General features: G+C 39.7%; 1 protein-coding gene across 2 annotated transcripts in view; it reads left to right on the top strand.

Annotated features, from left to right (window-relative positions):
• Positions 1–12,029, top strand: part of col5a1 (procollagen, type V, alpha 1) — a 79,863-nt gene that overhangs the window by 18,592 nt on the left and 49,242 nt on the right. For both annotated transcript variants that reach the window (XM_086152248.1, XM_086152247.1), the window contains exons 2-4: positions 1,559–1,726; positions 8,294–8,507; positions 8,914–9,076. In XM_086152248.1, coding sequence (XP_086008374.1) covers positions 1,559–1,726; positions 8,294–8,507; positions 8,914–9,076 — 545 coding nt within the window. The remainder of the gene's footprint in view (positions 1–1,558; positions 1,727–8,293; positions 8,508–8,913; positions 9,077–12,029) is intronic.

Below are 12,029 nucleotides of genomic sequence, written 5' to 3'. Positions count from 1 at the left end.
CCATCGCTAACCTAAAATGGTATTGTCAAGCCTTGCTGAGGCAAAGAGTTGTAATAAAGGATTAACACTCCATTATTAAACAGATTCTTATTGATCATGAACTATTTCAATGAACTGTATGAAATACACAATCTTAGAATTGACTTCAACTAACATCTATTCAGGTTTTTATTAGTTTATTTATTTCTAAACCATCAGATCACTTTTAACCTGCATTCTGGTAGATGTTCTCTTAGATTATGATTTAGATAAGGCTCCACAATTTTTCTGGTTTTGTTTGGTTGTCTCTTTCATCCTGAAGCTTTAGAGGAACATGTGCAGTCACATTTTTCTCAAATGGAGAACTTCGCCCAAGAGGATTGAGCCTCTTTTTTTTTTTTTTTTTTTGCACGTGAGCCATATGTAATGACATCCAGCTGGAGGTTGTTACAGGGCAACATTGAGTGCTCAAACGCCCCCTAGCTCTGCCCAGTCCACCTTTCCCAGCAGCCCTTTCACTCGCAGATAGATGGAGCTGTTGAATTTTTTGTTTTTTTTTCTCTTTGAAGAACGGTGTGTGGTCTTTAAAGCCTGACACTGGTGCTGCTGTGTACCTGGGTGTGTGTGTGTGTGTGTGTGTGTGAGAGAGAGAGAGAGAGACAGAGAGAGAGAGAGAGAGAGAGAGAGAGAGAGAGAGAGAGAGAGAGAGAGAGAGAGACCGTGAATGCCTTTACACTCTTGCCTTTGTCCCCTCAAAACACAAAAAAACATCCAAGAGCATACCTACTTTTGTTACGCTTCTCTGTTGTAAAATCCTTCTGTTGTCCTCTGTTTGGTGTCTCTAGCTTATACTGTTGACATTTCTCCAAGGCACCCTGTTGGCTCTCGTGGTTTTTGTGGCTGTCCCTATAGACGTGACCCTGTGTCCTTTCCTATCCAAATCTTTGTTGGAACAAGGCTGGAGGCTATTGTGTGTCATTGCACAGCTGTTTGGCCGCATCTGGCCAGAGCAACAGCTGTTTGTCCTGAGTGGTTTTGGCATGCAGGGGTGCGGTCCAGGGTCAGACCCAATCCCATACTGCTCTGACCCAGTGTACGTCTCTGGTGGTCTGGTTATGACCAAGACGAATGGCCTGAAAGTGTGTTAATTGCATGTTTGTGGTCAAAAGGAGGCGGCGGATGATTTCACATTTTAGGGATAAGGAGGGAAAGATTGGTTTGGCTACAGTAGCAACCCATGATCATGGTGTGGTATAAATTGGGTGCATGTCTGTGCGGTGCGTACGTGCATGATATAGAAACTCTACTCTGAACCACAACAGTGAAATCTCCAGCTAAGTAATCATGGCTTTTGTTTGAAATATAGAATACAGTCAATGACAAAAATAAGAAAAAGATAAAAGTCCATGATGAAGGCCTAGTTATAGTGATTTTTTTTTTTCTGTTTTTGAAGACCATTCATATGTTTAATAAGCAGATGCTATGCATAGAATACAAAGTTGGGACACAGAGTGCCTATTCAGCTGCATTTAAAAAGAGAAAGCTAACTTTTTTTGTACTCTGTTTTCTCTCCGAACAGTGGAACCAGCAGACCTTCTGAAGATTCTAGATTTTCAAAGTTTACCCGAGGGTGTTACAAGAACAACAGGCCTCTGCTCACATAGGAGGTCAACTCAGGGTCCTGATGTTGCTTACAGAGTATCCAAAGATGCCCAGCTCAGCGCCCCCACCAGACAGCTGTATCCAGGTGAGTTCTCTTGCCTTGACACTCTCCATAGCTGTCGGTCCATCCATCACCTTTTGACTGGAAAGCCGTGGCTTCAGGGGAGTGAGAAATTTGTTTAAATTCTCGAGAAAAACAAACACATTTAATTACCTACTAAAAACAGTTAAAAGAGGTAAGAATTAACCTCCCATTAAAAAACAAAAAAGGATGTAGTGAAAAATTGCTGCTCAAAAAAGGCCTTAAAAATAACAGGTAACATTATTTTGAAAAGTAGGAGTAGAGCAGGTAATTTCTGTCACTCCTACCTTGATAGTCTTGAAATAGTGCCTCTCGAAAAGAGAGCAAACCCTGTTAAAGTGCAAAGGATCGCAATGTCCTTTCCTCATATCTGGCTTACCAACTAAGTAGCACTTTTATAGGCTCCCATAAATTGATTATTTATGTAAACTTGTTGTTTTAAGGAAAGCTATCCAGGTGTTTTATCTTGTCCTTTGTTTTTGATGTCTTTCTTATTACCTCATCCCCATCCATGGACTTCAACATTAGAGGAATGAACACAAAGTCAGAGAATGGAAGTCGTAGTAGAAGTACTTCTATTGTCTGCTAATTCTGCCCTTGAAGACACAGCAGATTCATGAGAAATCCAGCCCTCAAAATATTTAATGTTGTGGGAGGAGCTGAACAATGGGGAAAGCAGTGAAATAGGGGGAGGTATAAGGGAGGGAAGTCAGGGGTTCCACTTTTTCCTTTTTCAATTGTGCTGACGTGGCTCTCAGTCTCTAGAATTCTCTGGTCTGTGTTCCCTTTCCAGTGATCCTTGCCTCCCTCCCCTCCTTCTCCCTTTATTTTCCCCTCAAGCACCATCATTTTCCCCTCTGCCATTTCCAGCTTCTACTCTCATTCAAACTCTGTGTTTTGGGGCATGCTCAACTCCTTTTTGGTCCACTTTTTCTGCAGTTTTTTTTTTAAACCGTAAGTCGATGACTCAGCGGCCCATCTCTTAAATGATAGTGATTAGTTTTCCATTAAAAAAAAAAGGGATGAAAAACTACGAAAAGTGCTGTGATGTGGTCTTGATGCAGAAAAGAGACACCAAACTCTCTCTAGGAGAATTTATATTGAATGATCGCCTCAGTCAGGGTGATTGCAGATGTTGCATTGGCCTTGGCACTTTTTCATCCATGCCACAGCTCTTTTTGTGGGACTTGGAGTAAAGTCACAGAGCATCTGTGGCCTGCATGTCATATCATGAACCACAATCAAATAATATTCGCTTTGAAGCTTTGACACAATGGAGTTCCAAAGCGTATCTGTGTAGCTACATATTGTATAATTAAACATGCTACCCGGGATTCACACAAAAACAAAGAGAATGCTAGAGTTTATTAAGGCACAGCATTGTTTCTGGGTGCAAAAGGCCCCTTTGAATTGAAGGTCTGAAAATCTGCGATAAGTAGAAGATCTGGTCCATGTCTCATCTCAGGAGAGATATACTATACAGCTGATTTATTCTAGAAGACAGCATAAGTTGTGAGGTAATTTTTATTCTATTCCTTCTTCCCTCTTTCACTAATGTAGCTACTGAGTTCTGACTATGGCCTGAGGCCTTGAGGTAAATTTGTCACAATTATCATCACAGCATCTAGCCTCCTAAAGGTAAGAAATTCCACATGCAGAAAAAAGGCATGCATACTTTCATGTTTTGTTAAGGTTATAATGTGGCCAATGAACCGCTCTGCCCTCTGACCCCATAACCACAGACAGCAATGTGCTGGAATAGGGCAAGCACACACATGCAATCATTAGGCAAACAAATGGAAAGGATGATTCATTTCAGCATTCAAAACACAAGATTCCTTTCTGAACTTTTATTACAAGGAGAGGTGAGGACTTTTGCCAGATGGTCTGTTTGGCTGTCTGACTTTTATGCCTCCACTTCCATGGTCTCATTTCTGTGATGACTCTCTCTGGATCCAAATGTTCAGACACTGAATCAACTTCCAAACTGGTCAGAACAGTGCTAATGTGATTAAAACCCCATTTAAGAATAGATAGAAATATATTTAAATTAATGCACATTAAAATTCACTGATATTTTCTGGTTTGAGTGCCCATGATGGCCTCCCATCATGACCCAAAATCTTTCACTTTCTGCCATAGAAAATTAAATACAAATGAAGTACTATGAAAAAAAAACAACTATGTTATAACTTGTTTATGCTAAGTTGTCAGTTTTCTTAATAAAATGCTGTTGAGATTTTTTTTTAATCTGATTATTTGATTTAACAGTCAAATTTTCCATAATGAACTGGTGAAATATTAAACCAAAAAAGTACGTCTCTTTGTACGGAAAGTTAATTCATTTCAATAACACGAAAATAGAATAAGGGGCAAAAATCTAATTAAATGAATCTTTATTTATTATTGTAAAACTGCAAGAGAGATTAAAGCTGTAGATTATACCTTTTCCCTAAGTGTCTGTGTTTTCCTGGCACGGGGATGGTTGTCTGGACTGGTACAGCCAGATAGCATGGCCATCTGTTTCAGCATAATGTGAAATTCAAATAGCTGAATATAATTCACTGCAAAAGCAATAAGGATCCTGTTGTTTGCTTCAGATAGATACGACATATTGCATTTTTTAAGTCTGGACCATTGTTAATGGCCACACATGCAATATGTTGTATTTCTTTTCAAACAATCTATATGGAATTGTCGTTTTTATCCGAATTCCTTTGGCCTATTCCTGTAATTGGAATAGACTGCTTTGGCAGTTAAGATCCTTTCTCTTTTCCAAATTCCCACTATTGAACCCACACACACACACACACACACACACACACACACACACACACACACACACATATATATATACATACCTTTTATACCTTCGGATTAAGTATTTGTTATACTTTCATACATTCCTGACCTTAATGCCAGAAACATCCAGTTTCCTGCTCAACCACGTTATGCATCTCTCTATGAGGGCTGCACACCAACAGACAGGTACACTTGTCTCCGCAGCTCCGAGCAATTTCAATGGAATGCAAGTTTTGTTGAAGAGGAGAAGGCATTCGGACACAGTGATCACTGTGTGACCAAAGGACACACGACGATAACATTTGCACATACATAGAGTTTAGAGAAGATTTTACAAAAGGACAAACTAATTTCCAGTCTATGTGTTTGAAAATATTTATAGGGGATCTATAATTTAGGTCGGTATTAAAAAATCCTGGGATACATCTCACTTTAAACTCTCTTAGTTTTGAATACTTTCCCAAGAGTTAGATACACTTATGACTCATTTATCACAACAATTACATGCTTTCTTACTGGTTGTTTAAAGTCTTTTGCAAATGATGTTTTACTTGATTGGCTTGTTGAGACTTCTTTAAGTCTGAGACTTTTAAGACCTTTTTAGGCTGAGACCGATGGTGTAAACTTGCCAGGGTAAACTTTCCATTCCTACTGTGTCTCCATACCAGAATGCACACAGTCCTATTCTGTTTCTCATTTTCTTTTTCTGTCTGTCTGTCTGTCTGTCTGTCTGTCTGTCTGTCTGTCTGTCTGTCCTACTGCCTGTCTCTCCCTCTATCTCTGTCACACACACACACACACACACATACACAATGAGGAACTGTGTATCTCTCATCTGGTAACTTGAAGTAGCAGTTTGGGAGACCATTCCTGGGAAACCCGAGCTTCTCTGAATGATTCCCCCACCCACCACTACCCCTCCTCTCTGTCTCTCTCTCTCTCTCTCTCTCTCTCTCTCTCTCTCTCTCTCTCTCTCTCTCTCTCCCTTGCTCTCTCTCTCTCTCACACACACACACACACAAACACGCACACAGACATTATCTTAGAGAGTACTGAGGAGTAAGCCAGTCTTTCTTTTTGTCCTCTGTTTCATGTTTTTTGTTATTCTCTGCATGATCCCAGTTGGCTAGTGAGAGCGGGATGACAAATTGAAATCCTTCTTGTGTGAATAATATCGAAAACAAGATTTGCAGTCCAAAAAGCAATTTCAGTTGAAATGAATATATTCTTGATATTGATTTTCTTCCCTCCACCTCCCATTTCTTCTGTGCCATGTTAGTTGCCCCCCTGCCCCCTCCACAAACAGCCCGTCCTGAGCCAGCGCTGAGTCACATTGTCTGTGACAGAAGAGACCTGTGGGCAGCTACTGTTTCGACAAATCTCTGTTTCTTTTTACTTTTATCTTCCCAACTCCTACCTCCACCTTACTTTCATTTCATTTCAAGTACTTAATTTGTATTCCTCACATCCATGTCCTGGGTCCCCCTCCTGTCAGCCTTACAGCATCAACCTTAAATTAAAGTTATATTTCTAATGTATTGCCAAGCTGAATTCCTTAAGGAGCACCCTGCCAAGGCATGTGTTCTCCACATGATGTGATTTGATTCTTGGCATTAATGAAGGAATGATGGAAACGGGCAGGAGGACAAAATGCAATGGCAGAAAAACACCCATATCCAGATACAGTCCTTATTGTAAAAAGAATACTGACTTGGGTATAGACTTCAGTATTTGAACTATAGCCCACACTTGAATGGTCTCTTGTTTACAGAAATATAAATCATAATACCATTTACATGCTGTAGTGTTTTGATATAATAATGACCAAAGAGGAATGGGGGGTGGTACAATAATGGATTGTTCCCAAAATGCATCCATTAAATGACACATGGGACACAAGCCTGTGCAGATAGTCGGTTAGATTTCCTAATTAAATCCATATTTAAAACCATAAGTAATTTATCCCTGATGAAGGAAAAAATACATATTTTTATTATAAGATTTAATGCCAAATATTTGATTAAAGAAATCAAAACATGTCTTCTGACATTGCCAAGCTTTTTAACCTGTTGAATATGAAGCTTGATACCGTAGCCAAAAATATTCTGTAACAGTGGCTCTAATTATATAATCATAAATTGTATAAATCCCAGTCAGCTAAAGATGTGTTTACTTCATTTAATTAATCTCATTTTGATTGGAAGTATTATCAAGATAATGTAAATAAATACAAGCTTTTCTTCTGTATAAAGTCTTTTCATGATCACATTTATTTACTTGGTTAACCTAGCTTTAAGCACAGGAGGTAATTGCTGAAGGGTATTTCATCGCATAGATATATGTGAAGTTACTAAGTGATTAAAGTTTGTAAATTGTGATTCTGTTTGTGTGACTGCAAGAATCCAAGTGATTTAATAATGTGAGATCTGATATTAAATTTGGATAAAAGAATCGATCATAATCTGTGCTCAAGATCCCTTCTCCCATTAGAATGAAATGACACCAGGCTCTCTTAGTACCCGCTCTCCAGGGGGACAGTGGGGAAACACGTGATACAGGAAATGACTCTACTCTCTCTGTACTCTCCTTTCTAACCCTTCTCTGATGCCTCTAAGATAGTAATACCTCATGTTTTAGTCAATTATTTCTGACTTTTATTTTGACCATATTTGGTATTAAAGTCAATGGAAACACTTTCAGAGTTTTCCGCGTCTCTTCCCAACCTTCCTCTTCTCTTTGCCACAGGCTTCTTTACCGCATTCCCTACTGAGGTGTCTTTGTCTCCACAGGTTGTGATTGGCCATCTAAACCACAGTTATTTCAATTAAGCGTTTCTCTGCCTGTCTCCAATTATTCTGAAATTGGCAGCAGAGGAAGAGGTTTCGATGGGTACAGAAGGGGCTATGAAACTGCTACGGCAGCTTACTCTAACTCTTTCATGTTCCACGAGACTTATCTGCCTCTGCTAAGCCAACTGGTCAATTTGCAAATATTGACACAATTCATATACCTAGGTTATCATAACAGTTGCGATTTTAATTGTACGTACATGTATGATGTAAGTGTATGATAAGAAAGATATCCTTGCCTCCAGTGGAGTCAGGTCTCAGAACAACAGTCTCCCCACACTCGGAGGCATGTTGGCTCTCTGGGTTCCTGAAAGTATCCCATTAAGGGTTTTTCTTTTTCCAACAGATGTGACCCAAGCTGCAAAATGGAGGAAATTGTTGAGGTTGCAAAAGGGTGCCATGCCAATGAAGGCTAAAACTTTCTTGTAATGAATGTTTTTTTGTCCCTTTTATGTGTTAAAACACCATTTATTCCATTTCCATGCACATTTGTAATCATTTCTCCAATAAACTTTTCTTTACTCACAGTATTTTCTGCTCTTCTGCTTTCTTCTCACATGTTTCTGTCATTATTCTTCAAGTCTCACACAAAGCTAACATTCCTCTTTTTACTTCTTTGTTTGCTGACATAATAATGAGCTTAATTCTATGGGTAATTTAATATTTTCCAACCAGTCACCATAAGACCAAGACACAGGGACCACTGATAAATTTCCATAGATGTTTAGCTAAGCAGGATGCATTAATGCTTTTGAAAAATCCACTCCCAAAGGTGTCGTCCAATATGTTCATACATACAGATATTGAATTTATTTCAACATCTAAAACTTGAAAGTATAACATTATTTTTCTTTCTTATTAATTGCTGCATATTCTAACTTAAAAATCATCCTTTTTAACTCATCATACATCCTACCAGGTGTGGATTTCCCTGAGGACTTTTCCATCATGGCCACAGTGAAGCCAAGGAAGGGCAGCCAGTCCTTCCTGCTGTCTGTGTACAATGAACAGGGCATCCAACAGCTTGGAATGGAAATTGGCCGTTCCCCTGTCTTCTTGTATGAGGACCACACAGGCAAGCCCACCCCGGAGGACTACCCCCTTTTCAGAGGAATCAACCTGGCTGACGGAAAGTAGGTGCATCTTTTATCAGCCGTTTTGTGGTTCACTTAGCCTACCAGACTTTTTGTAAATGTACAGACTGTCATGCCATACTAGCCCTGGGCTGTGTGGATACATATATATACAAATAAAAGGTAATTCCATCAGATACTCATGTGGTATCTGCAAATGTATCAATGAGAAAGTGTTGAATACAAATAAAATCAGCGTGTTAATTCCAGAATTAAAAGTAGTAATTAATTCAACATTTTTTTATCTGCATGATACCTTATGAAGCCCCTCACAAAACTCTATTTTTAATTGCTTTCATTTTATGTGAGTCATATGTATTTCGTCATGCAGTCATGACGGATAAACATTTTAATGCAGAATAACATAGGATCCCATTTGTGCAAACTAACATTACTTTTCTCGCAGGTGGCATCGAGTAGCCATCAGTGTGCACAAGCAGACCATCACCTTGATTCTGGACTGTAAAAAGAAGACAACTCAGAAGCTCCTCCGAAGCCCCCATCCCATCATCGATACCAAAGGAATTATAGTGTTTGGAACTAGAATACTTGATGAAGAAGTCTTTGAGGTAGGCCTTAAGTGTCTCTAACCCCTTCAACCCTGTAATGAAGTTAGGCTTTAGTGGTTCATATTTTACCCGTTTAATCCTTATCCTAAGATAAGATAAACTTTATTGATCCCCATAGGGGAAATTCCTTTGTCACAGCAGCATAACAGTTATAATGACAAAAGAAAGAGAATATAAATAGAGACAGAAGATAGCAAGACATCCAGGAATAAATAGAGAGCAGCATCAACAACAACAGCAGCATTGGGAATAACACTGGACAACATAAAGGAACAGTAAGGGTGAAAAATACATAACCAGAAATAAATAACTATATAACTAGAGTGACAATAACAATGAATAAAAGTAAGGGCATGTCATGTGAATGGGTGAGGTAGTGAATGGGGTGAGATTGTGGAAGCAGCACTGGTACACTCAGAGACGTCAGAGTTGTGTGCCGTCCAGGCTGCTGTTGTAAAGCCCAATGGTTGTGGCCACAAAGGAGCGTCTGAAGCGTTCGGCTCTGCAACGGGGTGAGATGAACCGTTGGCTGAAGGAGCTGCACATCAGCCACAGTTCGTCGTGCAGGGGGTGGGCAGGTTCATCCAGGATAGCTCCCTGTTTGTCCTTCACCCTCCCCTCTGATTGAAGATGGTCCAGGTTCTGTCCCACCTCCGAGCGGGCTTTACTCACTATCTTATTGAGCCTATTGACCTCACCAGTCCTGGCACCAGCACACTATACTGAAGAAGAGTGTGCTGGCTACCACAGACTGGTAGAAGGTCTCGAGGAGCCTGCTACAGATGCCAAACTACCTCAGTCTCCTCAGGAAGAACATCCTGTTCTGACCCTTCCTGTGGAGTGCATCAGTGTAGTGTGACCAATCCAGTTTGTTGTTGATGTTGATCCCAAGGTACTTTTAGGAGTTCACTATCACCACCTCTTCGCCCTGGATAGTGACTGGTAGCTGTCTCCTGAGATTCTTCCAGAAGTCCACAACGACCTCTGTGGTCTTAGAGATGTTAAATAGGAGGAGGTTCTGGTTGCTCCACTCAACAAAACTCGCGATCAGACCTCCGCACTACTTCCTGTTATTGAGGATCATTGTACATGTGGTGTTTTTTGTCAGCATGGATGAATTGAATTGTAGATTTTTCAATCCTCTATTGTATGCTAATTCCCAGGCTGCGTTACAAAAAATACATACCAGTCTTCTTTGTGGATTTAATGTCTGGCCTAAATTTAGAAGTTTAAGTATGGAAGCAAAGAAGAAGTGAATTGAGCTTGACTGTAGTAGACACATGCAGATGGGGTTCAAATTATGGCCATCATTTTGTGTCGAAAGCATATACAGCGACTGTTGCAATGACCACAAACCCGGGACGTGACAAGTAAGCTTATAGGGTTTCCTTAAGCTAAACCTATAACTGTTACCGCACAGTCAAACACATGAGCAATGGAAACAAAAGCAATTTACAGCAAAGCACCACAGAGAAAAAGAGAGGGAGCAAAATCTTGTAATGTCCCATCGAATCACAATTCACAATGCCATCAAAGTAGTCAATAAAACCAGAACACAATCCTACTGGAGATGACCACAATATGAATTGTGAAGCATTTTCCTTCACAACATTAATCACAAAATCTAACACCACTAATTTAGTCGAAGGAAGAAAAAAATATCCGATTGGCTTGAATATAAGTTTCAGATCGCCTTAACGTTACTATAAATAATTAATTTAAAAAATAAATAAATAAAACGGGGACATGTAATTACATGTTGTGCAGGCAAACAGAGGTATATTAGTTTGACTGGAATGTCCTGGAAAACTATTTTCTAAAAAAAAAAAGGGGAACCCCCATATCCTCTTGTTTTCTCCCAGTGTGACCGATTGGAGTGAGAGTGATAAGTTCATAAAACAAGCTTTGAATGAATATTTTTGGCTCTTAAACATGACCCTTGGATACACACATGCACTCACATACATCCGCACGCAGGCACAAGGAATAGTGTTGTCTTTGTCCCTTCAACGTTGTGCTTGTTTAAAGGAGGATTAGTCTGCCAGGCTGAGGCCCTCAATAATAATTAGTAACAGAGGCTGACTTATGTGACTGATGCTGAGCCAACCAACCTTTAACCTCACTGTTTCTCTGCAAGAACCAACAAAAAAAGAAAAAGAAATAATGACATCATACATCTCACCGTCCCAACAGTGGGGCTGCCAAGCCATAGGGGAGGGAGATTTATAATGTACAGTGAACTTTCACTTCATGCCCTCTTTCAAATTCCTCCCATCCAAAGACTGGTTTCTATATTCTGAGTGTTGCACTGCAGTATCTTTGTAATGTTTGGATGTGAAAGGCAGATTTCAATTTCAGGTCATTTACAGATACCGTTTTTATTATAAAGAATCGAGTTAGTCCGCTTAGCCCTTAATGTTGCAACTGGACAATGGATATAACATTATTATGAATTTGAAAATCCTCAACCACTTCTTGTGGTCATACAGTAATGCCTGACATTTAGACATGAAGACTCTTGACCTGAACTTTTTGTGCACATCATTTTGAGTACAGCAGGGACATACAGTAAGCAACAGTTCATTGTTAAATGGAAAAATTCTATACATTTATTCAATGCATACTATAAGTGATGTTTTGGTAAGGTCATGTGTATTCAGTACTTAATAGATTGGTTGGTAAATTCTTTCCGTCACACGCAAGATGGCCACATGTATTCAGCAAAATATTTTTTTCTTTCCCACAGAGAATCCATAATGAAATGGAGGTGACAATGGAACAATTTAAATCCTACCCAGCAATCAGAGTCGCTGAAAACTTTTTCGCCAGGGACTGGATGATATTTTGTTAGGGAAGTTTGAAGCCCTTCTGCCATGTGTCTGCCATTTGGAAGACAGTACGGGCCCCAGTGCATCCAGAAAATAGAAAATGTGCCACGTAGTTTCCACATTAT

Source organism: Fistularia commersonii, chromosome 9 (genome assembly GCF_037954325.1).
Source record: "Fistularia commersonii isolate RoL2024-O1a breed Wild chromosome 9, RoL_Fcom_v1.0, whole genome shotgun sequence".
Lineage (NCBI taxonomy): Eukaryota > Metazoa > Chordata > Actinopteri > Syngnathiformes > Fistulariidae > Fistularia > Fistularia commersonii.
This window is presented reverse-complemented; position numbering and strand designations above follow the sequence as displayed.